This window comes from Phyllostomus hastatus, unplaced genomic scaffold (genome assembly GCF_019186645.2).
Source record: "Phyllostomus hastatus isolate PE091 unplaced genomic scaffold, TTU_PhHast_1.1 phas_scaffold_78, whole genome shotgun sequence".
Lineage (NCBI taxonomy): Eukaryota > Metazoa > Chordata > Mammalia > Chiroptera > Phyllostomidae > Phyllostomus > Phyllostomus hastatus.
This window is the reverse complement of record NW_025334041.1, coordinates 106,256,106-106,282,849: the sequence shown is the minus strand read 5'-3', so window position 1 is coordinate 106,282,849 and position 26,744 is coordinate 106,256,106. Positions and strand designations below refer to the sequence as shown.

At 40.3% G+C, this 26,744-nt stretch overlaps 1 protein-coding gene across 3 annotated transcripts in view; it reads right to left on the bottom strand.

Moving 5' to 3' along the window:
- Window positions 1-26,744, bottom strand: part of SRBD1 (S1 RNA binding domain 1) — a 184,197-nt gene that overhangs the window by 5,238 nt on the left and 152,215 nt on the right. For 2 of the 3 annotated variants that reach the window (XM_045828690.1, XM_045828691.1), the window contains exons 17-19: window positions 22,775-22,881; window positions 21,419-21,595; window positions 16,541-16,726 (exon numbers count right to left, since the gene is read on the bottom strand). In XM_045828690.1, coding sequence (XP_045684646.1) covers window positions 16,541-16,726; window positions 21,419-21,595; window positions 22,775-22,881 — 470 coding nt within the window. The remainder of the gene's footprint in view (window positions 1-16,540; window positions 16,727-21,418; window positions 21,596-22,774; window positions 22,882-26,744) is intronic. The other variant, XM_045828692.1, reaches the window with a different exon arrangement.

Here is a 26,744-nt window from a genome sequence, read left to right as displayed (position 1 = left end):
TCCTTGGCTGGGTATTTTTCTCCATCATTAAGGTTTGTTTCCTATGATTAATGACACTTTAAAAATGTCAGCACCGTCATCAGACAGTGACACTAATGACCTCAAATCCATTCCTCTAAGGAAGTCTCGGGAACACAGGAAGGGAAAAGGGGGGTGTTGGAGGCCACGAACAGAAGCGGGATGCAGCCCCTCGGGCAGGTTGCTGCACCGTCACAAAGGAGGGCCCATGGCTCCCGGTCTTCTCTGCACTGCTCTGCCCAACCAGAAGAGGCCTCCTCAGTGGTCGGCACCGATAATCTCTAAAGTCTGGGGGGAAGCTCTCTTACCTCTCAGTTAACCATCGAGTCTCATTGGGTTGAAATGTGCAACCCTCCTCCATCTCTATAGCCATATTGTTGGTCAAAAACAGATTCTCCAAAATCTAAATAATTCTCTTGAGAGTATATTTTGGTTAATGGTCTAATGAAAAGACCAAGGACTTGGTGCCTGGTCTCCTTTTTTGGAAAGGAGTTTCCACCCAAACTGGTGGCCAGTCGGATCTACCCTATTAGCCCGTGGTCCGTGGCCTCCCCGGCCCACCGCAGAGGCAGCCAGCGCCTGTGAGTGCTGATGGATGGGCAGCAGCACACACGGGCCCTGATGACGGGGAACAGCTGTCGAGGCTCTGAGGCTCTGACTGACGGGGCAGGTGGTACAGACAGCCTCTGCCCACAGCCGACTTCCTCCCTCAGCTTTCTCAGCGATGGGCGCCCTGCTGAGCAGGCTTCCCCGGTATTTACCCTGCTGCCTTGAGTGGTCTGCTACTGGCTACTTAGCAGAGTATCTTTCAAATCCCCAAGACTCCCGCCCACAGTCAACTGCTAAAGTGCCAAAAAAGTATATTCGTGAGCTGGAAATCTATAACCTCGAGTTGCATTTTATAATTGATAAAAGTAACTATATGGCAGAGACTTCCCGAAGGACTGTACAAGTCTTGGTCTCAATAACACAAACAGTGGCTCAAGAGGCTTAAGGCTGTGTGTGCAACTAACTGCCACCAAAGGCAATTCCATACAAAGAATTCGGTTTATAGTGGCTGCAGATGTAAAAAGATCGGCCTGTTTAACCTGAATGCGTATTTCATATATCATGTTCATTCTCACGCACATAAGCCTGAGGGCACTGGTAACTGCAATCAGTGGCAAAGGACCCCATCGTGCTCTCAGCTGATGTTTCGGATTGATCAAACCTATTTTTAAATGACGATGGAATGAAGTCAAGTGCTTTTTAACTGTGAACACTTAAGTTACAGCAGGGCTGCAGGAAGAGGAAAACAGCACACCGGAGGGGAGAGGGACTGCGAAGTGAACCGGGAATAGCACTCGGGTCACCTCTGCCTGGCTGGACTTCCGACACGTTTCACTGCGGATGACGGGAAACAACGGTTGATGCTCAGCAGCCGCCCAAACATGGGTTCTTTAAATACCTCCCCAAGTCCATTCCACATATTCTGAATTTTCACCCTAGGACTGAGTGTGATAAGCAATATCCAAACCCAAGTGTCATTTTAGAAGTAAGTGTAATAAGTAATATTCAATACAAAGTACTTTAGGGCTCGAAAGCACCATATAAAATGCACTGCGCCCCAGGATGCCTGCACGCAGAGCGCCAGCGGACGCGCACTGAGGGGGAAGCGCGAGCGTCATGCTGGTGCTCGGCAGACCTCCTCCTTCAGCCCCGGCAAGGGCCCTGAGGGGCAGGCATCATTCCACACAGAAGAGGAACAGCGAGGTTCAGGGAGGTTAAATGATGTTCCCAAGGCCGCGCAGCTGTTTTCACTGACTGGAGTTTCACGCAATACACGGCAGCGCGTGTCTTTTTAACTGCAGTTATGTCAAAAGTGGAACTGCAATATTTAGTTAAATTATGAATCATAATACTTTTGGTAACATTTCACCAGCACAATTTAAAGGCAGACTGGTTTTAAACATTAGACAGTTAACACTGACAAATCCCACAAAGACGTTATACACATGCACTTAAATAGACAATTCTCTCAAAAGTCAGTGAGTTATTAAAGTCATACTCTCATTTTCTCCTCTGTCTCTGGAAGGCTTTTTCAGTTTGCTAAGGACTACTGTCTGGGCTGCTGTTTTTATTTAATATGTAATTTCACCCATCTTACTTAAAGTAAGAAAGCAGCATAAGTGCAACAAATGAGCACATCGTGTCCCTTTAGCGCGCATCTGCACTAAGTTAGATACAGAACCTGCCACAGAGACCATGCTTGTTCCTCAAACAGAACGGCATACAACCTGAAAGTGCTGATATCTTCCACAGAAACTCGCTACAAAGGCACTCCAAGTCTTTGTAAGAATTTTTTCCTGAAAAATAAATCCTCAAAATTCACATGAGTTCGGATATAGCCATTCAGTTTTATGTAATCATTTCCGGCATAGAGAGACAAATTTAGGAGCCAGCCCAGGACTTGGCTGTTTAAGAAACATGATACTCCACAGAGTGCAGAAGAACCATGGCGATGCAACACCGTCCCTTTAAAATCGACTTAGTGTTAGCCCGTGTGTGGGGGCCAAACACACAGGATTCATACCTCCACAATCTCCATGCCACAAGGGCCAAGATCTCATTGTCATCTATTCTTAACGCTTTTAAGATAGACTTTTGTACTTGTTTATTTTTATCCATTAGTTTTACTCAGCTTTAAAGGAATTACATCAATAAAACAAACATTAAATTGCAAGAACAGCCCTGGCTGGTGTGTCTCGGTGGACTGAGTGCTGGCCTGAGAACCAAAGGGTCTCTGGTTCGATTCCCAGTCAGGGCACACACCTGGGTTGTGGGCCAGGTCCTCAGTTGGGGGTGCCCGAGAGGCAGCCACACACTGATGTTTCTCTACCTCTTTCTTCCTCCCTTCCCCTCTGTCTAAAAACAAATAAATAAAATCTTTAAAAATAATAAAATAGTTGCAGTAGCGTAGTCCCTTCAGAAATAAACAGGTACAGACAGACAAAGCAGGTCACATGTAATACTGGTAGACATCCAGTGATGCACAACGAGAGCTTATGCTCTCGGGGAAGGCCTGCCCTTCTAACTGTGATTGTAGATTGAACAGTGGGAGGCAGATGACAACTCAGTAATAGTTTGTCACACTGAAAACCAAAGATACTATGTATTTTTAAACCTGTTGCACTTAATATTAAAGACTGACTATAAATTCTAAGGCAACAAAAGAGAAAAACCTGCTACTTCTTTTACCCCATCCCCGGGGAGCGGCCCTCACACCGGCGAGCAGGGGGCAGTGCCGGCTTGGCGGAGGAGCGCACCTGTTGGTTCGGCGGTGGGATCCAAGGGACGGCAGTGTGAACTGCACCATAACCACCGTCAATGAACCTTCTCAAACTTCTAACCTCTTTATTAAACTGAGACCCTGAACGGAGCCCGAATCCTTAAAAATCTTAGCTGGTGCAAAAGCCATGAGCAATGGTAAATTCAAGTAGAACGCATTTATGGAGAAGCCCCCAGAGCCACCTACTGTGTAGTAGAAGCTAGTGGGTAAGTGAGGATAATATTTAAATGGCTTTTCTTAGTACATAATCAACCACAAAAAGTTACAGTGAGTCATTTTTCACAAGAACTTACAGCTGACTGGCTTTTTAAAATTTACATGCCAAAGACAAACTTTTTAAAATTGTAACCCTTTCTGCCCTGGCCAGTGTGGCTCAGTTGGTTGGAGGGAGTATCATCCCATACACCAAAAGGTTGGGGGTTTGATCCCTGGTCAGGGCACACACCTACGTTATGGGTTCAATCCCTGATTGATATGCATATAGCAGGCAACGAATTGATGGTTTCTCTCTCACACTGATATTTCTCTCCCACTTCCTCTCTCTCTAAAATTAATAAATATACTTTTATTTAAAAAATAAAAACAATTTTAAAAAATGTAACCTTTTCAGAAAGGGCAATGGGGTTGCTCTGACAGTCCTTACAGATTAAGATCTGTGGGTATAGCTTTAAATGGTGTGCAGCTATCTGGGCAGCAGTGGGGGCAATTTTAGCAGCACTGGCTCAGCACTGTTCGGAGTCTTTGGGGCACCTCCTGCATCTAAACACACTCCTGCATCTATGAAAAGCAGCGGGGGTGGGGAGGGTGGAGAAAAAGCCTAAGAGGAACTGAAAAGGATAAGTTACTGAAAATTAAGGAATACAGTCTGTCTTCCAAAAAATTTAAGAGTATCAGACTGTTATCTGCTTCTAACTTCAGAAGAACTTACTAAATGTTTCCTTCTTTTTGAAATTTATACATGTATAGAAACTGGATACTTGATGTGTGTTACATTAATTATATGTAGAAGAATGTATCCTTAGCAGTATTTATGTGGCTTTTCCTATTTCAGAACCACTTGTAGGTATGATATACTGTGTGATTATAATATAATTAAAATTATAATTAAAAAACCAAATGTATATACATCTAAGAGAGCATAAGTATGTATACACAAAGGGGAAGGTATCATGTATTGAAATGCTGTGACTGCTCTAAAGATTTCTATAATCCTGTTTTAGGAATTGCATTAAAAATAAATCTATAAGTAACAAAGGAAAAATAGTTCTTACATTTTAAGAAACAATCTCCCCTCTCCCCCACATAAAAAGAACCAAAAATACTCCAATAACTGCCCTGGCTGGTGTGGCTTAGTGGATTGAGCACCAGGCTGTGAACCAAAGGGTCACCAGTTCAATTCCCAGTCAGGGCACATGCCTGGGTTGTGGGCCAGGTCCCTGGGGCAGGGACAGGGATGGGGGGTCGGTGCACGTGTGAGAGGCAACCACACACGGATGTTTCTCTCCCTTTCTTTCTCCCTCCCTTCCCCTCTTTAAAAATAAATAAATAGAATCTTTTAAAAGAATGCTCCAACAACCCAAAATTACTCAGCTTGATCCCCCTCTTCCCACTGTCTCTGGCTATTTTAAACTCACACACCACACATCCTCAAATGATAAAGATTTGCTAAAATCAAGGCTCTTCAAAGGAATGTGCCAAAATACTGGGGCCAACTGAGAATGATTTAGAAAAGCGCACCCAGATTTCTTCATTAAGTATTTGCTTACGGAGGAGAGAGACCTGTGATGACAGGAGGCTGGAACAATCTCCCACTTACATCTGCTCTTTCTGAGGCAGGGTTTTACATGCAGGTAAACAGAGACTCTGAGAGAGGATTTCATTCCATTTTCTCAAAAATTTATTGTGGCTGCAGCTTTGCAGACAAGGGAATCAAAATCCAGGTAAGGTGACCTGTCCAAAGCGACGTGGCTAAGACCGCAAGGCTGTAACAAGGTAAACGTTGTCATACATCATATCTTCATCAGCACTCCTCACCCCTTTACTCTGGGGTATTTTTTTAATGCACACAGAAAATTTAGAGCCCAGATAAAAATTTGGTACCCAGGACCACTGCCTGGGAGCAATTTATTATTTTTAAAACCAAATTCAAAAGGAAAAAGTTTGGCTCTGTTTGAGTTACCAAATAAGAGTTGGACCAAATTAAGTTAGTGGTTTCAAAGGCTGCAGACTCTCTAACAGCTCAAAAACACTGTTCAGAATTCATATAATTTAATTTACTGGCTATAAAGCCATAACGTGGATTACTGCCTGCGAACAGTTGAAAGAGAAGCACAAATAAAAAGGTGGAACCCAGAAACACACAGGCTGGTGACGGCAGAGCTGAAATGAAACAGCTCCGACGCGACCAGGGGACGCAGTCGTGGATCAGGGTAAAGGACTTCGTCCTCGGGAAACAGCTTTTCACTGTGGATTCCATCCTGTCGAGGAAGCCTCCTTTCCCGAAATGGAAAAATGCCTAACGTTTGCCATTTCCATACATCCCCTGGTTGTCCTCCGAATGGGCAGAGCCATCTGTACTCCATGTGAAGAGTGTGCAGTTGAGGTCAAAGTAATTTGCTTATGGTCACACAGAGAGTCAGAAGCCAGGCTAAGATTAAAATCCATAGCTGGGCTGGGGACAGGAAGGGGGGAGGGAGAGGGAGATAACAGAGACTAAATCGATACCCTACTGAGTTTCAGGCTCCAGACTGAGTGATCTGAACCTGAGGAAGAGACGAGAGGAAGGGCAAATACTTGAGAGATGGAAGAGACTGAAGCAAGTGCAGCTTTGCGGCTGGCCTGCCGCTCCCTCCCTCCTCCTCCACTGGGTTCTCTTCCATCATCTTTCTCTGGGTACAACAGGCCAAGAGACCAGCGTTTTCTCCAGGTCACAACCCAGTGTGCACGTTAATTAGCAATGTTAAATGACTCAAATTATATCCAGATCTCATGGCAGAATTCTTTCCCCCTGGGAGACAGTCATAAGCCACCCCTCCCTCCTTTTCTCTTAGGCTCAGCTCAACAGCTCCTCCTCAACCACAACAAAACCAACAGCAGTGATAATCATGGCGACAACAAGAAGCTTTTTGTCCCAGGTGCTAAGAATTCTATAGTGACTCATGTAATCCCACCAGATATGTACTGTTATCATCCTCATTTCACAGACAAGGCAACTGAAGGGCAGGGAGGGCAAATAACTTTCCCAGATTTGAACCCAGGCAGGCTGAAACTACACCGACTCAGGATTCTTAAACTTCCTGGGGTCCTCCACCAGCCTTGCTTCGTGTGGGTGTGTGCTGCCACGGCGCAGGAGACCTTCCCTACCTCGGTCAATTCCTAGGAACCCCACCGCCTGATCATCTGACTCCCACGTGGGCAGATTCTCTTCATCATTTTTCTCTTTTGTGAAGTGTTTCTTCTGGAAACTACAGTAAGATGTTTGCGTTTTTATACTAATAAGAAAAAAAACCTCTTTTACTAATCTATTTATCATCTTTAGATTTTAGATTTGACCACTCTTTTATGATGTTGTGTTTCTTTATGAAAAGACAATCTAATATCGTTTAATCATAGCTCCACAGAAGTTAATATAGATAACTACTGATACACATCCTAAGATATCACTTATCAAAAGCCAGAAATGATTCTGCCTTAATTTTCATGTCTGAATCTGCCAACATTTGTGAGGCAAGTCCAGAAAAATTTAAGATCTTCCAAATTTGCAAATAATTTCTTAGGTCTGTTAACCTAATCTTCATTTATTTTATAGCATTTTTATTTAGGTTTCGTTTCAGGCACGGTTCCTACAAAGAAACATGTTTTTGTCATCGCAGAGTTAGCTGGCTGGGAAGGTAGAGTGAAGCCGCAGTGCATTTCGGATGCGGGGAAGTGTGCTGGACACACTCGGTAGGCTCCACTGACTCACCCCTCAGAAAAAGTACAAGTCACAGGGCTTCGGGGTCACAGTTGAAACTACGAATATTAAATCTGCGAATGTCATTGCGCTACTGCTGTTGTTTTGTTTTGAAATAAAAACAACAATCTAAACTTTTTGCATTACAGCTACTTATTAACTAGAAAACTTCTTTCCTTTCTGGGTAGAAAGCTAAAGTTGGAAAGAATGTGATAAAACCTCTGAAAGCAATTCTGAGAGAAGAGTTCAGAGAAACTACACCCTCCAACAGGAGGGAGGACGAAACACACCGAGATGTGCTCACTCCCTGCAGGGCTTCTGCACGCCCGCCAGTCCGTCAGGCCGGTCTGACTGACGCTGTGCGGCCAAGAGCGAGGGAAGGCTGCCAAGAGGACCCCCGCCCCTGCTGTCCCCCAACTGCTTTCAGCCCAGGGGCACCAGGTGGGCCCCTCTATCTCACCACAGAGTCCTTGTGTATCTGTTAGGTTAATTCTACTTTTGTTTTTTCCCCCAGCCATACTGAGATATAATGACATATAACATAGTATAATTTTAAGGTATACAATATGCTGATTTGATATACTGATGTAACTACAAAATGATCACCACCACATCATCAGCAAACACTTCCACTGGGTCACATAATTACCATTTCTGTGCTGAGAACACTGAAGATCTACTCACTAACTTTTGAGTATATAATACAGTGTTATTAGCTATAATCACCACACTGTATATGTATCTTCAGAACTTATTCATCTTACAACCGGAAGTTTGTGCCCTTTGACCAAATTTTTGGTCTTAAAAAACTAACACAAGTTTTTATATATTAAGAATAAACACTGCCTGGTTTTTGTATGGAAGACCCTCATCTCTCCAAGTATACTATTTTGTTGAGTTATGTGATTACTTCTTTCCTGAGCTGTACTGCAAATTAATGCCTCTTGCGTAAGGCCATACCACCCTGAATGCGCCTGATGTCGTCTAAAGTAATGGTGTTTACATACTCTGGAAACATACTTTTCAACATTGACTGCAAGGCTCAGTAATGGGTACACCATCAGTAACAAAGGAAATATCACAGTGCTACTATCATAGTGCAGATATTGACACAAACCACTCCTTGATAATACACTTGCCTAGTCCGGGAGAATGGTATTGCATGTCACATTCCTGCTACACAGGCTGCTAACCAATTCTAGAAACTAGTCTTTAAAAAATTTCTCCCTAACGGCTGTAATGGAAATAACAATTAAATACTAGCTAATGCTTTATCAAAATGAGTGCCAAGAGACAGTCTTGACATTAAATTCCCTGGCATTTTTCAAGTTGAATCAAGAACATAAGAACTTTCAAGCTTAACTATCTGGAGTGAATCAAAGCCTTAATGCAGCAGATTCTTTGGGAGCGGGCCAGGTCTCCCTGTGACATGTACAAATCAGCATAACATGCAGCACAGAGCACCGCCTCCTGGCACCCTATTCAAGGAAAAGGGGAAATCGGATACTTGCCTTTGGCTCTCTTGATCAACCAAAATGGTGGGACAAAAACAAAGAGGCATGGGGGAGTAGCAACCCCTAAATTATGTCTGGGCTTCATTCTACTCATAACAAAGCAGCAATTTTATTCCTGGCCCATATTACCCAACAATGAAATCACTCACACATGGGGGCATCGTGACAATTTCTGGATGATGACAGCAAATGGTAAGTAATCCTCTTTCATGGTCTGTCTCTGTTTTCTCGTCTGTAAAATCCGGGAAGGCTGAGCTCTGAACTTAATACTCTGTGGAGGCATGAGATTCAATGTGGGGAGATCCCCAATCCCTTCAATCCACAAGGGATTCTGAAAGAACTACTCACTCAGCATGTGGGATAGACACCAGCAGAAAGAATGATCTAGATGTTCTATCAACAGTTCTGCTTACACAACTTCCTCAGCCAGTTTAGACTACAGAAAAAATATTTAGTTTGAAGTAAAGCTAGACATTTCATTTTGCTCCTTGACAATTGAGATGGTCAAATCCCGAGTAGTTCCCTTTCTTGCTATTCTTCTATGTAGCCATCTTTCCATTTCCTAATTCTGTCATTTATTCTTTCATCAAACAAATATTGCCATATCAGTCTGTGTTAAAGGCCAAGGAAAGAATAAACCAGATTCAAGACACTTCCTGAAGCTTGCAGACCACAATCATAACCAACCTTAAATTCAATTGCCACCAGCCTAGCAAATCTGGTATGGAATTTTCAGATGAATAGATGAGTTATTCTGTCAATTCTAGCCCCGGTTAATGAAAAGACAGTAATGCCATTAACCATTCATTATGGGACAAGAGAGAAAGGCTGAGTCCTTTTGATTCTTTGTCTGTCTTGTTTTTGCATAGGGCTGATGAGGAGAATTGATGTGAGGAGCAGAGGGAGTTACAAAGGAAGGGATAAAAGGATACGAGTTTTGCTTTTACATACACTGAGTTTGAGTTGCAAAGATATTAATGAGAAAATCTCTTTCAGGCAAATGGAAAGGGAGATCTAGAGCTGAGGAGAAAGGCCTGGGCTGGAGAACTTGAAACGAAGCGTTGGGATGATCAGTGGAGAAGTGCCAGATAAAGGGAGTCATATGAGTGCATATGACCACCCAGTGCAAGGGGAGAAGGTAGCAAATGTAAACAAACAAACAAACCTTGAAGACTGTCTGCATTTAGAGGGCCAGCGAAAATCGATTACGAAAACAAGAGTCCTGGAAGGTCAGAGGCTGATGGTATCAAACGTGGCAGAAAGAATCAGTGGTGTGAGGATGAAAAAGGCCCTGGCTTGGACGATCAGGAGATGGCTAGTCGAAAGAGTGATTTCAGAAGTACGGAAGGATGGAGGCCAAATCCGCCAGGCACTGGGACGAGGCAAGCGGGAAGGATTAGAGGCAGGGTATTCTTCTGAGTGTGGCAATGAAAAGCAGGAGCAATGAGACAGAGGTTCTGGGGGAAATAAGAGAAAAGGTGGTGCTGCCTTTAGCTCTCAGGGAGTGGAGAGAGGGGGACCACCACATAACATGTTTTTGGGGCACAATGAGAGGAGCGGGTGGGGGAGACACTGAAAATACAAGAGTCATGCAAGGCATACAGTTTTATAAAGCTAAAAGACCTTGCTCCTTTAGCTGTCACCACCTCCTCCTCCCCAAATGTTTACAGAGGCCAGGCAATGACAGAGAGACCAGTACAACGCTGAGGTGGAGTCCTCAGCAGCCTGTGAGAAGCAAGGGTGGGGAAAAACCACACAGAATCATGAGGTGGAAGGGCAGCTGAGGAAGTAGGGGACCAAGTGAGTAAAAACACAGAGACAGTCGAAGAAAGGGGACTGCATGGCAGCACTGGGTTTTCTTAGTAAAGCACTCAGGTAAGTGTGAAAGACCCTCAGACAAGTAAGAGATTTAGAACAAAACAGCTCCAAAGGACTGCTGAGAGAGTAACTATTTGTAGAAATAGGTTTCTTCATCCCATGTTCCCCTTCGCCTCCTATAATACTGATTCTTTTACTATTTTTTTTTTAAATTGGCATTTCCTAAAGACCTTGCACTATTCCTTTCTCTCCCCCCCCCCAACCCCCCACCTCTCTCTTACTTAAAAACATCTCTGGCAGAGATGGGCACGTCTCTAGGGCGAACATGCCATTCCTGCTCTACACCCCACTCCTCTCCTGAAATGAAAAGGTACCAGTATGGTCACTATCAAGCTGCTTATTTTGACATGCACACACCTCATTCTAAAAAACATAATGAAAGGGAATTCTTTTTAGTGCAAAATTCAGGAAACATTACATTTGTAGCAAAACAGCATAAAGTTCTACACACTCTAAGTGAAAAATTCATTTCCTACAGATCCTTTAATAAAATAAATAGGCAAAGTTTCCTTTATTGGAGGAGGTAATGCTTTCTCCAGAGGAAAGGAGAGTCTAATTTCAGCCGTGTGATGACAGAGAGCCACCCTCGAAGCCAGCATGTTCCAGATACTCGTTTCCTTCTTTCTCTCACTCTCTTTTTTTTTCCTGAAGAGGCACACATAAGACAAGTCACAATCCTCTTGCTACTTTTCTGTGCTTAATACATACTGTCTTTAAGGGTATGATACCCTTAATCTGAAAGACCATTATGATTACATTTAAATCTGGCTTCAAAATAGCCTTTTAACTGACCTGGTTAAGAGTTCAGGCAATGGAGCGCCACAGATGTGGGTCAAATCTTGGTTCCATCAGCTGAGTTATGTTAGATAACTTACTGTACCCAGCTGACATTCTGAACTATACTTGAAGATGTGGGAATAATAGTAGTAACACCTTACTAGATTGCTGGCCAGGTGACTCAGCTGGTTGGAGCATCATCCCGTATAACAAAAGTCTGCAGGTTTGATTCCTGGTCAGGGCATATACCTAGGTTGTGGGTTCGATCCCCATTTGGGGCATATACAGGACAAAACTGAAAGATCTCCCTCTCTCTGTCTGTCTTAAAATCAATGAAATATATCCTCGAGTGAAGATTAAAAAAAAGAAAAGAACTGCTGTTGGGTTTAAACAAGATGATGCTTCTACAGTGCCTGGCGATGAGGAAGTCCTCAATGAGTTGTTTTTACTGGACTGTTAACTACTCCCCAAACCCCACCTGAGCTACATTTTCCTGTCTCTAACTCTTTAAATATCTCTTTTCCAATTTCTGCTGGGTGAAAGCCCCAAAGACCTACCCCAAATGCCACCTCCTGCATGAAACTTTGTAAGATACTCTTATCTGGATATGACCTCTTTCTCCTCTGAACAACCGTGGGATTGAAAAAGAGCTGACAATTACCGACCTCTGCTGGGGTTATCGGTAGGTAAGTCCTGCCCTGCTTGGGAAGGCTCCTTGAGAACATAAACCTCCTCTCCTCATGTTTGTGTCCTTCACGCCCCGCCACAGGGCTTTGCACAGTCTAAGTGATGAAAAAAACCATAAACAAGAAAACTCATAGAGTAAAAAGTTAAAATCATAAAAAATATAAAAAACTGGGGATCACTGAATTAATCTTAGAGATCAGCGATCTTAAGACCAATTTACATAAAAGCAAGAAAAAGGACAAGTTTACTTCATAAAAATTACACATTTATAGTTCAAAAACATGATAGCATTGTAGACAGAAAGAAAAGGCAAACACACTAGGAAATAACTGCAGCCCATACAACAAGCCACTTTAACATTTAATAGAAAAAAAAGTTTAATAGAGAATCCATATATGTAAAACTTTGAAAAAAATAGAAAAAAAGAAAAAATAGAAAAAAAAGAAAAAAAAGAAAAAACTTTGAAAAAATAGAAAAAAAAGTTTAATAGAGAATCCATATATGTAAAACTTTGAAGAAGTCTTTATAAACAACAAAAATAGTAAAAAAAAAAAAAAGTAGACACAGTGCACAAGTACCCGGCCTCTGAGAGACAAGGGCACCCCCAAAGCGCACAGAGTGGGGTGAAGCCACTGGCAGGGCTTTCTACGCTGCACGTGCGGAAACTGACTTGTGAGAACTGGCAGCGACGTCCCGTCTGCCAGGAGAAATTAGAGATCGTCAGGCTTGGACATTGCTGGTGGCATTATAAAACACCATGCTCCTTGGCAATGTATATCAAGAGTCACATAAACTTCAAATCCTTTGGCAGAGAAATTTCACTTCTAGGAATCTGCCATAAGGATCATTACTAGTACTACTATCAATAAATTACAGTTCAATCACATGATTTAGCCTTTTAAAAAAAGGAATATTCAGAAACCAAAAAAAATGTGCTTATATCAGAAAGCAAATAGAAAAAGGTACCTTCTCAAACAACACTAAAAATATCATCACTATGAGACCCCAATTTTGTTTTTTAATACTAAAACAATGAGAACTGTGTGCTAGAAGACCAAGAAGGCGCAACAACACCCACCCACCCTCGCCACTCCCACTCAGCACAGCTCCAACGGTCCTGACCATTGCAGTAAACAGGAAAAAGAAATTAAAAGCATGAAGATAAAAAAAAAGAAGAAAAGATTTTATCTATTTGCTGACAACTTAAAAAACTAGTGAGTAAAATTCAGCAAGGGTGCAAGACACAAAGTTATTTACTATCGAGATCAATTATATTTTTACATATTAGCAGCAAATTAAAAAAATGTTGAAAAACATAAAATAAAAATGAGCACAATGGAAACTAAAAAACATTGTGGAGAGAAATGAAAGAACACCTAAATAAATAAAAAGGCATAATAAGCTCATGATCAAAAAGACTTAAGAAATATTAAGAAAACATCAACTGCCCCTACATTCACCTACACACTCAGTGTAATCCCAAATCATAAATCCACCAGTTTTTTTTTGTTTTCTAATGAAAATTGACAAGCTCATTCTAAAATGTGTAGGAAAATGCTCATCATCTAGAATATTCAGAGAAATATTTTAAAGGAACAAAATTAAATGACATACTATCTGGCTTCAAGATTTATCATAAGGTTACGGTAATCAACATAGTGTGGTACTGGCAAACAGGTCAGCGGAACAGAACCGAGGGCCAGAGACTTCGACTGCCGTCTTCAACAGTCACCGAAGCAGTGGGTAAAGGCAAGATGTGTTGCTGTTTTTCAAACATGGTGCTGGAATAGCTAAATGTTCATAATGAAGAAAGAAAATGAATCTTGACCTATACTTCAATTCATACACAAAACTGAATTGCCTGACTTAAGGTAGGCAAAGGTTTCTTACATAGGACTTGGACAGCAATAACTATAAAAAGTTGATAAATTAGACATCATCAAAATTAAAAACTTCTGCTCATTTAAAGACACCAATAAGAAAATAAAGAGGTAAGCCACAAACTAGGACAAAATATTGTTGAAACGTACATTCAAAAAGGATTAGTGCCCAGAGTGTATTTAAAAAATTCCTACAATCAGTCCTGGCCAGGTGCCCCAGTCGGTTAGAGCGTCGCCCCGACACACCAACGCTGGGGGTTGGTCCGCAGTCAGGGCACACACGAGAAACCACCAGTGAGGGCACAAATACGTCAAACGACAAATCAATGTTCCTCCACCTCCATCTCCCTCAAATCAATACAATGAAATTCCCAAGACTCAATTAATACAAAGAGAAACAAGTCGGCTAGAACATGGTTAAATGACATGAACAGATAATTCACAAAAGAAGAGACACAAATGGCTAACAAGCGCATGAGAAAGTGCTCAATGTCATCAAAGAAATCCAAACACAAACCCACAGAAACAACACCACCATGCACACACTTAGGATGGCTAAAATCAAAAAGACTAACCTCAAATGATGGCAAAGATAGGAAGTAACCAGAACTCTTAAGCATTACTGGTGAACGTGTAAAATGGTACAACTACATTGGAATAAATTCTAGCAGTTTCTAAGAAAACTAAACATTCATCTACCTTATGACCCAGCAAATCCTGTCCTAAGTATTTTCCCAAAATAAGTGGAAAAAAATGTCAATAACCACAAAAACATTGTACAAGAATGTTTATAGCAACTTTTTTCATGAGAGTAAAACAGCGGAAATAGGCAAATTTCCTTTAACAAGGGGAATAAACTGTGACATATTCATACAATGGAATATTACTCAGCAATAAAAAGGAGCAAGCTACTAATATTTGTTACAACATGAATAAAAATCTCTAAACATTATACTAAAGAAGCCTTACATAAATGCATACAACTGTTTGGTAATATTTACAATAAATTCTAGATGAAACAAACTAATCTTCGCAGAGAAAAATCAGAACATGTGGTTTGCTCGTGGAGGCTGGGGCAGTGACTATCTGGGAAGAGGTAGGTATAAGGGAACATTTTAGGATAATGAGTTACACAGAGACAAGTATTTATTTACTAAAACTTTATGGGAATTTTACCTCAAAAGAAAAAAAAAAAACTGCTCTAACTGGTGTGGTTCCGTTGATTGGACACTGTCTCACAAATCGAACAGTCGCTGGTTCAATTCCCAGTGAGGGCACATGCCTCGGTTACTGGTTCAGTCCCCAGTCAGAGCATGTACAAGAGGCAACCAATTAACGTTTCTCTCTCACACTGATGCTTCTCTCCCTTTCTCCTTCCCTTCTCTAAAAATAAATATATAAATCCTTTGTTTAAAGGAAAAAAACTGTTAAGACTGATATAATTTTAGTCAATACACATGCTGAACTATTAGTTGAAAGTGTACTGATGTCTATAACTTTCTTTTAAAATACATAAACAAATAAGAAGAACTGATGGATAAACAGATAAATGGAAAAACAGCACGGTAAAATATTAGTGATGAAATTTAGGTGTGGGTATATAGAAATTCATTGTGAAAGACTTTTGTGTATGTTTAAAATTCATAAGAGAACGTTGGGAGAAAAACAAGTACCACTGTTGTGATGTTGATAAAATATTTTTTACTTGTTCTCTTTTCTAAGTTCTCTATAATGTGTTATATAGCCCATAATTTTTAAACATTTTTAAAAGAAAGGAAATCAATCACATTGATCAAATAACAAAATAGCAATTATTTCAAAACAAATTTAAAATTTCACTTCAGAATCAATGACAGTTAAAATAGTCACTATTTTTAACCTCACCATTACTTAATTCACTAAGCCTTAAACCAGTTATGTAACAAGTCACTGGTTTTGAACTAATTAAAATTCGTTGAAGGGATCAAATGTGGTATTTAAAGTTTTTTCTTTTAATGCTTACATGACTGTTTCCTTGTACTCAGACCCACTCCCCCCACCCCCCATATCATTCTGGGTTAATGCATGCTCTTCAAAAGTACATCATTTCTTAGACTCTGTAATAACCAAGCAGGGGAATATTTCTTAAGAAATCTGAGAGTTGGCTGTTTACTTTCAAAAGGGCTTCATCTTTAGATAAGCATGAGCTGTAAGCCAGGTGCTAGTCATTTGTGTCTTGTTAATTTCCAAAACAAACAGAGGAGAGTGCCATGCAATTTCCATGACTCACACTTCACCATTAGTACCAGGGTTTATTGGCTTGACACTGCTCCAGGAATAATGGTTTCATTCCTCACTGAAATAAAATAATGTGCCACATAACTCAGCAATGCGGAACTTCTGAAAAATGTTGTCATGTTAAACATGGTCATGTATTTAAAGTCTCCCTTCTGCCAAAACAAAGGGCATTTGCTGCCGAGAACTTCCACACTGCACGTGGAGAATTCTCCATGGGCCTCAGACTTACCTTGTCGCTATGCTGTACGACTCCGGGTGAATACAAGTCTGGTCCAAAGGATCTGGCTTCAGTGCAACGTTCGCTGCAGTTTTGCTCTTCTTCTTGCCTGGCTTCTCGTTTGCCGTGACCTCAGCACCTGCTGGAGACGTCACAGCAACTCCCAGGTTTGGGCCCGCAGATCCCGTTTGCTGACTACTGTATGCATTAGAACCAAGAGGTAGGGGGAGGACGGTAAGGTTGGGTAGAAAAGAAAAGATTCTTTCATTAAAAATGTACTTATTTTCCTGCTATACACAAACAGTAACAAGTTTCTAACCATTCTAACTTCACAGAAATTACCATATATTTGTTTAAACACTGTTAATTGAATTTTTGTTACTTAAAGTCAAAAACATTCTTAACTTATTCATTCAGTCTGTATAACTAGCATTCTAGAATAAAAAAGAGAAAAATGGAGGGAAATAAATACGGAGAAGGAAAGGAGAAGATGATTTCCCAAAGCAGAAGAAAAAGACTCATGTCTGACAGTGTGGAGAAACTTTAGAATAAGATTTTATAAATCAAGAGAAAAAACAAAACATATTCCTTTGAAAGGAACTAGAATCAGTCCGGCATCAAATTTCTCATCGACACACAGATGTGGTGCAATATGTTCAAAGTTTTAAGAGAAAATGATTTTGAATCTAGAATCATATACCTAGACAAACTAGCATTTAAATAGGAGAGCAAATTAAAATCGTTTTCAGACATGTAGGGAATATAGTACAATCCACATAAAATACCCTTTCTGAGAAGAATTTCATAAGGGTCTACTCCAGCAAAAAGGAGCTCAAGAAAAATGATAATGTGTGCTACAAGAAACCATGATAAGCACAGAAACCATAAAAATGTATTAAGTTAAATAATTTCTTATGAATAATGTAAAAACAGATATATTAAGAAAAAAGCCTGAAACTGAAATCCCAGGTCATCCCATCACGGGAGGGAGAGGAAAGGCAGAAGGCTGGGAAGGGACCGAAGGGTCTCGATTTCTTCTGGGGGAGGTCAGGGACCCCAGAAGCCAGTCCAAAGTAGCTAAATATAACCACCAGAAGAATAAAAGATACACAACGTGAAATCACCAAGGGGAGATAGAAATATGGTGGAAGAACAAGGAGAGAAGCAAGGAGAAAACTGGTAAATCCCACGAACAGCATGAAAGGAAAATGATGAGAAAGCACAAAGAGAAAATATATAAGATGGAAAATGAAGTCCAAACATATCAGTGAATACTGTAAATCTGAAAATACAAGTAAATGATTCAGCAAAACCATGAAAGCTATTTGTTTATAAAAGTCACAGAAATTAATTAAATGCCTAAGAAAGTTCAAAAATAAAAATAGACCAAGCATGTTCTCAAAAGACAAACACAGCAACATTGATAATAAATGAAACAGATTTCAAAGCAAAAAATATTCAACTAGAGAGCAATAGTCCATTCTGACTAAAGGTATGTATGATCTGTCAAGAAGATACAACAGCCCTGGCTGGTGTGGCTCAGTGGATTAAGTGCTGGTCTGTGAACCAAAGGGTTGCCAGTCCCATTCCCAGTCAGAGCATGTGCCTGGGTTGTGGGCCAGGCCCCCAATTGAGGGTGCACGAGTGGCAGCCACACATTGATGTTGATGTTTCTCTCCCTTCCTCCTGCTCTAAAAAAATTAATAAGTAAAATCTTAAAAAAAAAAAAAAAGGCACAACAGCGATTAATCTTTGAGCACTTCATAATCAGTTCCAAAATGGGAAGTTTTGAAACAGATGTTTTCCAACTGAATATTGATTAAATCATAGATCATCCATAAATTGAATAATATGCAGGCATTGTAAAAAATGATATAAATCCATGTTATATTCAGAAGGAGATTCAAGATATATTACTGAAACAAGTAAAGCAAGTTTCAAGTAGCTGTATAGAATGACCCCTTCTCCATGCATTTTAAAATAAACACATATATGAAAGATAGTATAAGTAAAAATTTATTTTTAGAAAGTAATATATGAAGTCTGTCTGCAAAAAGCCCAACCATTGTTAATATTACAAGAACAGTTTATGTGACATCAGTGTAACCTGGCAGCCAAGAAGAGTGGACTGGAATGCACATGTGTGAACAATGATGAGTTCACTGTACTAGTCAGTGGGGGCAGCAGATGCCCTTGAGTGACCATGTGTACTGTGTGGCCATCGCATTCAAAATGACTGAGTAGAATAATGAATCTGCATGAAATTTTGTGTTAAGCTTGAACATTCCTCCACAGGAACAATTTGGATAATTTAGAAGGCCATGGCTGTGGGCAACTGGTGATTGGCAGCTTCATCATCACAGCGCGTCCACTCATGCATCATGTCTCACGCAGAGTTTTTTTGGCAAAACATCAAATCACCCAGGTGACTCAGCCCCCCTAGAGCCCAGATTTTGTACTATGTAACTATGTGACTTCTGGCTTTTCAGAAAACTAAAATCACTTTCGAAAGGGAAGAGATTTCAAACTGTCAATGAGATTCAGGAAAATACAATGGGGCAGCTGATGGCAATTGGGAGAACTGTGTGAGGTCCCAAGGTGCCTACTCTGAATGGTACTGAGGTGTCATTGTCCTGTGTACAATGTTCCTTGTATCTTGTATCTTCTTCAATAAATGTCTCTATTTTTCATATTGCATGGCTGTATACCTTTTGGACAGACCTCATACAAGAAACTATTTTAAAGTGAGAGATTGAGGTGCCCTCTACTTTTCATTTTCTTCTTTTATTTACTGTTTGAATTTTACAACCAAGTGTTCAAAGAACATATAAACTAAGAAACGTGATTATTTTATCTTTTTTTCCCCCTGGTCTCTGGGTTTTGTGGTTGTTGGGAACCGCCCCCTGGTATCAGAAGCTGTAACCACTGCCAAGGCTAAGGCTGAGGGAACGACCTTGGACTGTAAGCCAGCAAGGAGACAAAAGCTTATCTCCCTGGCAAGAGCACCATTTCTGCTCCTTTTACTTCACCCTGCCTGGCCCCCAATGCTTGGTAGATTAGCCAATGACGGGTAAGATTCCCCAAGGGGGGAACGACCTAAGACAGGCACGATCATGTGGGAGGCCCCCAAGAAAGGACTTTGGGGACTACAGCAAAAGGGGGTGATGGACCCTCGCCCCTCGGCTTTGGCAAAGCCTGAGTCCTCATTGTCTGTGAGAAAACCTCCTAATCTCTTGGCTGCCTTACTTCCCTTGCTCCACCTAAGCCTGAAACAATGACAGAGGGTGGTGCAGCCCTGTGCTGGAAAAGGGCAGGTTCCCCGGGTAATCAGGCCTAAGAAAGAATATGTAAAATCCTGTGAAACCTGCTTTGTTTAGAATGCTCTCAATGAAATGATAAGGGTCCAAGCAAGAAGTAAGTTTTTTCCTCAAAGTTTTACAGCTCTTTAGCTATCTGACCCTGACTCAAAATAGGCCCTCAAACTTCTTTGTAATCTATTGTTTGATCCTTACCTCCTGGCAATAAGTAATGAGCTTTACCTGAATTCCTGTGTAAATGAACCCAATAAAAGCCTGCTCGGGTGGAGAAGAACGAGGCGTTCTCCCCTAGGGAAGGTGGCCATGGCGCTCCCCACTAGAGAGTGGCCATTCCGTCCCTATTTCCCCACAGGACCTGGTTGTCTCTGTGTGTGTTTTTCTCATGTTTCGATGAGCCATCCACAGCGTTCCACGGTCACTGTCGGTCAGTGGCCGTGTCATGTGGTGTACTTAGAAAGAACTTCCATCATTCCAATGTTCTGCAAAATTTACTCATGCTTTTTTCTGGTACTTTTACAGTTTCACTTTTCCCATTTAAGTCTATGATCCAACTGGAATTTAGGTGGGTTCGAGGTAAAGGTGGAACTATGGCTTCCCCACACATACTGAATTCCTGCCAGTTGTCATAAAACCAGTAATTTGATAATTAATAACTTTACTCACTCTTTGAAACATCACCTTTATTCTGTTCTATTTCTACATAAAAATTAGAAATTTCTGTCCAATTAGTATAGCTTTATAATGTATTATTCAGGGAGGCTGGTTTTCCCTGTCTCTTCCAAAATAAAGATTATTTGTCCATATTACCTTTCTTATAATTTTGCCAAAAGACAAAATACACATCAATGAACGAGGTAGTCCCAAGGTAGCATATACATAAAAGCTATTCTTTCATAAATGATGCTAAGAAGTTTATCCAATTTCTTTGCTTTTGTGCTAACAGAATTAAAAAGCAAAAGTTAGTTCTTTATCAACGAACTGATAATGCTTTGGTCAGTTTTCAGTGAGGAGGGAACGGGGAAGCCCAACTGTGTGGGGGAACAGCCATTTGTGAGAACTGGCCGTTGTGACATCCTCTTGGTCACTCGCCTCGTACCACTCCTTTCTAGTGTGGGTGCTCCCATCACGTGGCCTGGGTTTGTTTTCTGAACACGCTAACTTTGGGCCCACCCAAAGACCTTGCGTACATCCTGCTCACTTTTCTGTGAGTGGCTGGCTCCTTCATTTCATTCAGAATTTGACTCAAGTAATTTTTCAATGAATTACATATAAAGCAGTAGTACCACTCCCTAAGACAGTGTCACTGTTTTCATTCTTATACCACTTACTACAGCTGAAACTATTTATTTTACTAGTTTATTCTGTCTCACACATTAAAATTTAACTCCACAAAAACAGGGAACTTGTTGAGTTGTTCACTGCTGCATTCCCAGTGCCTAGCAAATATTAGGTAGTCAAAACAAGCTGCATGACAAAAGGAATAGACACTTGGGATTTAGGCCAATGAGCTGGATGGGTAAGGGCAAGAAAGGAGGATGATAACAGAACCAAAAGCGACTACTTGAAGAATCACCTGCAGAGTTTTCTGATATACTCCTGGTTAATCCTGATGAAGCCAGCACACTGTTGGAAAGATTTTGGACCCAGTCCTTTCACTTTCTTCAGCTGTTCTCGGTTGATGAAGGGTCCATTTTTCTCTCGCCATTCAATAATATTCTTGGCTCGGTTGGCATTGAGTCCTGCAATATGCCTAAAAAAATAAACAAAATGAGAAATATGGCAGATATAGTAGTTCCAAGAATACTGAAAGGAAAGACAGCTCTCATCTGAAAAGACAATGACATAAAACATTTATATTATAAAAATTGCAATTACATATTGTCACGTCTCAAACCGTAAAGATGCTGGTACCCCAGTTGCCACTGGTGCGAGGGAAAGGACTGTTCCCCACAGCGTTTCCAAACTGTTCCCAGTCTTTGTACTTCTGAACCAAGTAGCAATTCTGCCATTTCCTGTTCAGCTTACAAGGTGAGTTCAGAACAGAATTAAAATAGCTACACTTGCATTTACTACCCTATGTTTTTTATCAGCCTGTTTTCATTATGTAAAAGACTTAACTATAAAAAAATACTTATCCATGAATGTCATGGTTAGTATAAAAATATAAAAACTATATAATTGGGTAGTTTGCTTGTTGTTAATTAAAAGATTACTATTCAAGAGAATCTTAATCTAGTAGAGAATTCCACATGTGGAATTATGAGTACTTGTAGCTATGGTAGAAAAGCAACACCTTAAAATGTAAGGGGTATTTTCTGCTATACCAGTGTCAAAGAGAAAAGGTTCAGATCATTTCCAGAGGTCCAGAATTTTATGCTGCATCAGCAGATTTGTGTAATAAATGTAAACTACGAATGAAAAAGCAGCTCTTCCATAACCCCGGGAAAAAAAAGACAAAGTATGTAAGATGAGATTACAGAATGATGAGGATTTTGATATGTGACTTGTGGAATCAAGGTGAAAATATGGTAACCATACCTTGAACCCTCAGAATTCATCCTTTGGTTACTGCCAACTTTGACAGATGTATGCAAGAGACTGAACTAGTGAAAAATATCTACTCTCATGTTGTGGGAAACAGCTCTTTGCCATGTTAACCTTATTTAAATTCTATTAGTGACACTAATGCACGCAATGGTAACCATATGCTCTTCGCTTTAGATTTGCAGTATTAAAAATGATAATGTGAATTGTTACAGTTCTTTTCTTAAATGTCTTCCCTTCTGATTGATTACCTAAAGCAAGGTATGAACTCATAGATGTTCCTACACATAACAACTTCACACACGTGCCCCCTCTTTCCACTGTAACTAGATAGCCAGTTCAACTCAAGATTCTGAGATCTTCAACCACACATTTCTTGTCTCACCTTAACAAAACTTCTGAACAAATGTTAATATCCACTCCCACAAAGCTGACACATTCTTCTACAACACTGTCCAGTGTCGCCTTGAGTAAAGTCGGGGATACATCGTGCTTAAAAAGACAAAAATCAAATATCAATCAAAAATAAAGAACAAAATTCTTGGACTATTCCATTATTTTGCCTACATAGATGGCTGAGACATAGCACAGTAAATTACATCATTTCTTTTAAATACACTGTTAACAGACAGAATTAATCTGAACTTAAGGCATCTATGTTTTCTCACTCTAAACTACTCACACACTTCACTCTAATATAACATAACCAGCATTTTTCTCCTTTCCAAAATTCTGCTTAGATCAGTGGTTCTTAAACTTTAGCTTGCCATCAAAACCACCTGCAGGGCTTGCTAAAAACACAGGTTGCTAGGCCTCCACATCCAGAGTTTCTGAGTCAGTAGGTCAGGGGCATGGCCCGGGAACATGCATTCTAACAAACTCCCCAGTGATGTTGTTGCTGCTGGTTCCCGGAGCACACTTTGAGAAGTACTGGTCTCTGCCATTTACCAACTGTCTTGTAGTATTATCGCCACTTGCATGTATATTCCCTTAGTTCTTCTTAAGAGAAGAAAGCTTACATTATAATAGGAAGCAGTACTTCAGTACTCAATGACTTTGACAGTAGATCAAACTCATATTTCATCAAATTGAAGATACTGTTGCTTATATGAAGCATCATTATTGCTTTCTCATTAATTTGAAGTTTTATTTTTAAACATTAAAAGAGCTCTTTTACAGTTTTAAAATCATGTATCATGCAAAGATAAAAAAAGAAAATATAAACAATCTAAGCTGGTTCAGGTTTTCTTCACATTCAGCATTCCATTCTTCTGAATCACTTCTTTTCTCAGAGTCATAGATGTCCAAGTTTTCCATAGAAAATTGTCTTTTACATTAGTAAAAGAAATATAGCATTTCTTAGAGGAGAAAAATAAGGTCTGTCCTGATAGTATACAGCCATATAATATGAAAAATAGAGACACTTATTGAAGAAGATACAGAATACAAGAAACACTGTACACAGGACAATGACACCTCAGTCCCCTTCAAGGTAGGCACCTTGGGACCTCCCTATCACCATAAGCTGCCCCAATGTACTTTCTTAAATCTCATTTACAGTCTGAAATCTCTTCCTTTTCAAAGGTGATTTTAGTTTTGGGAAAAGCCAGAACTCGCAGGGAGCCAAATCTGGGTTTTAGGAGGGCTGAGTTGTCTGGGTGATTTGATGTTTCTCCAAAAAACTCTGCATGAGACATGATGCATGAGCAGGCATGTTTGTTGTGATGAAGCTGCCAACACCAGTGGCCCATAGCTGTGGCCTTCTGAATCACCTGAAGAGTTTCTGGGTAGAAATGTTCAAGAAGAAGCTGCCAACACCAGTGGCCCATAGCTGTGGCCTTCTGAGTCACCTGAAGAGTTTCTGGGGAGAAATGTTCAAGCTCAATGCAAAATTTGATGCAGATTCATTGCTCTACTGGCTCAGTCATTTTGAATGGGACGGCCACACATCACACGTGCTCACTCAACAGCATCTACCACCCCCACTGACTAGTATAGTGAAGACGTCATTGGTCATGTGAGCTTATTCCAGTCCACTCTCCTTGGCTGCCTGGTTACATCAATGTCGCCCAAACCATTCTCTTAAATTAACAATGGCTGGACTTTTTCTGGACATACCTTGTATTCTACAGTCTCTGGGATTTTCTTTCAAGCTTTAGATGTTCATTCTGTAAACTCTGATAGTAGTCCCATCAATCTTAACAGAAAGGATCAAGAGAGGAGATTTGGGACAGCAACAGAAATCCTATTCTTACCTTGAAGTTTCTTAAATGTTTTATTGTGAAATGGTTTGTCACCTAAAACAGTGAGGTTTGAGGCATGTCTCCAGCACTAATAATCAAGTTCATACAGAAAATACACCATGATTGGCCGCAGGGCCAACAGCAATGGTAGGAAACCAATGAATGTAGGATGCATCCTGATTTCCGAGATGTTAAAATGCAAGAAAATGTGCATCTTGGAAGCGATGGAATACAGTATTTGAGAGTAAATATTTGTTGGCTAATTGAAGCCAGATTACCACAATGAATTGTTCATAATGCACTTGATGCCATTCGTAATTCTAAAATTAAAGATCCTCTAGTTGTTTTCCCAATGTGAAACTGTAGGTCAGCATCATTCTCTTTTCCGTATGTCTTAAGGAGAAAAGAATAGGTTTGATAACTTTAAACACAATATAGTAAATAGGGCCCCTGGGTATTGTGATTGACCATATTATTATCACTTAGTAACAGCACACATTTTGTTCTGAAGATTGAAGGGTACAGTAGTACTTTTTATGTCAGAGGAAACCTACTTGGTAACTATCCAGGCCACAGCTAAACTATTTAAATGTAATTTTAAAAATCTAATAAGCAAACATGATCATAAAAAAGATCATAAAGAAAAACCCAAGACCTCACTGAGAATCTGATCACTTTTGAGCTATAGCTTTTAAGAAGTAATATAGTCTAGCCCTGAACGGTATTATTGCTCAGTTGTTGGACATCACTCTGAAAAGCAAGAGGTCACCAGTTCGATTCCTGATCAGGGCACATGTCTGGGTTGTGGATTCAGTCTCAGCTGGGGCCCATACGATAGGCAGCAGATTAATGTTTCTCAGATAGATATTTCTCTCCCTCTCTCTTTCCCTCCCTCCCCTTCTCCCTAAAAATACATAAAGCTTTTTTTTTAAAGGAGCAGGATAGTCTTTTCTTTATCTAATAGATGAGAAGCAGCAAAATGAAAAAAGGACTTAAGAAAAAAGTGAGGGTAAGGGACAGATAACAATGTAGAAGCAACGACAATGACAGCAACAAGAAAAACTATCTGGGGAAAGAGACCAAGCCCTAAACAAACCAGAAAAGCTAAGAGTGGTGGTTGGAAGCCATTACAGTAAAGACGAACACTAGCACATACGTCAAAGCACACGAGATGCTTGAGGTAGCTAAACGAGCAGCCGTCCGTGTAGCAGGCATTCTCGGTTGTCTGTCCTACCTCTAGCCTCTAACCCCATTTTTTCCTTCCAAACAGAAGCCTGATTGTCTTTTGTCAATCTCACCCTACCTCTGTGAGGCCATGTGCTTAGGGAAAGCTGGCCCCAGTTCCAGCAGATGATAATGACTGGTTAAAACCAGTGGTTTTCAAATTGAGGGTTGTGACCAATTAGTGGGTCATAAAGTTAATTTGGTGGCTTGCCACCAGCATAAAAAAAATCAAGAAAGGAATAGAATAGACCACATAGAGCATGTTGTGTATGTCCTTAACATGCAATGAACAGTGCAATGAATACTGCAGCCAGATGGGACACGGAACATGTGTTTTGTTCGCTGGTATATCTCATTTGATTTCCTGAAAAATGATGGTCATTTTGACCACTGATCGATGGAGAGCTTAAAGGGCAACTTTTCAGAGTTATGAGGCAAAGTATCAGAAAAAAGGTATGAAAAGTCTATCACCTTTTGGCGGAATGCTAATCCTTTTAACCAAGTTTAGTTGCAAACTTTCAGTGTATTTTTAGAAAGAATATTGTTGAATATAACATTTTCTACATTATTAGCAATTATAACATTTTAATTGAGTTACTACAAGTTTTCCTTAAGGTAAATCAGTTTAAACACTGAAGAAAAAAATACTGAAGCAAGCTCAACTACTATTTGGAAACGTTAATAACCACAGACAAAATTGAGGGGAAGTGTTGAGTCCAATCAGCAATCTTTAACTTGACTCATATTTTAAACAGAAAAAAAATATCTGTAAGTCTTTAAAATAAACAGGACATTAAAAAAGATTTTATAAATATACAAAAACAATAAAAATGAGAGACCCCTGATGTATTCTTGGTAATATTGTTTTACTAGATGTCAGTCTAAAAC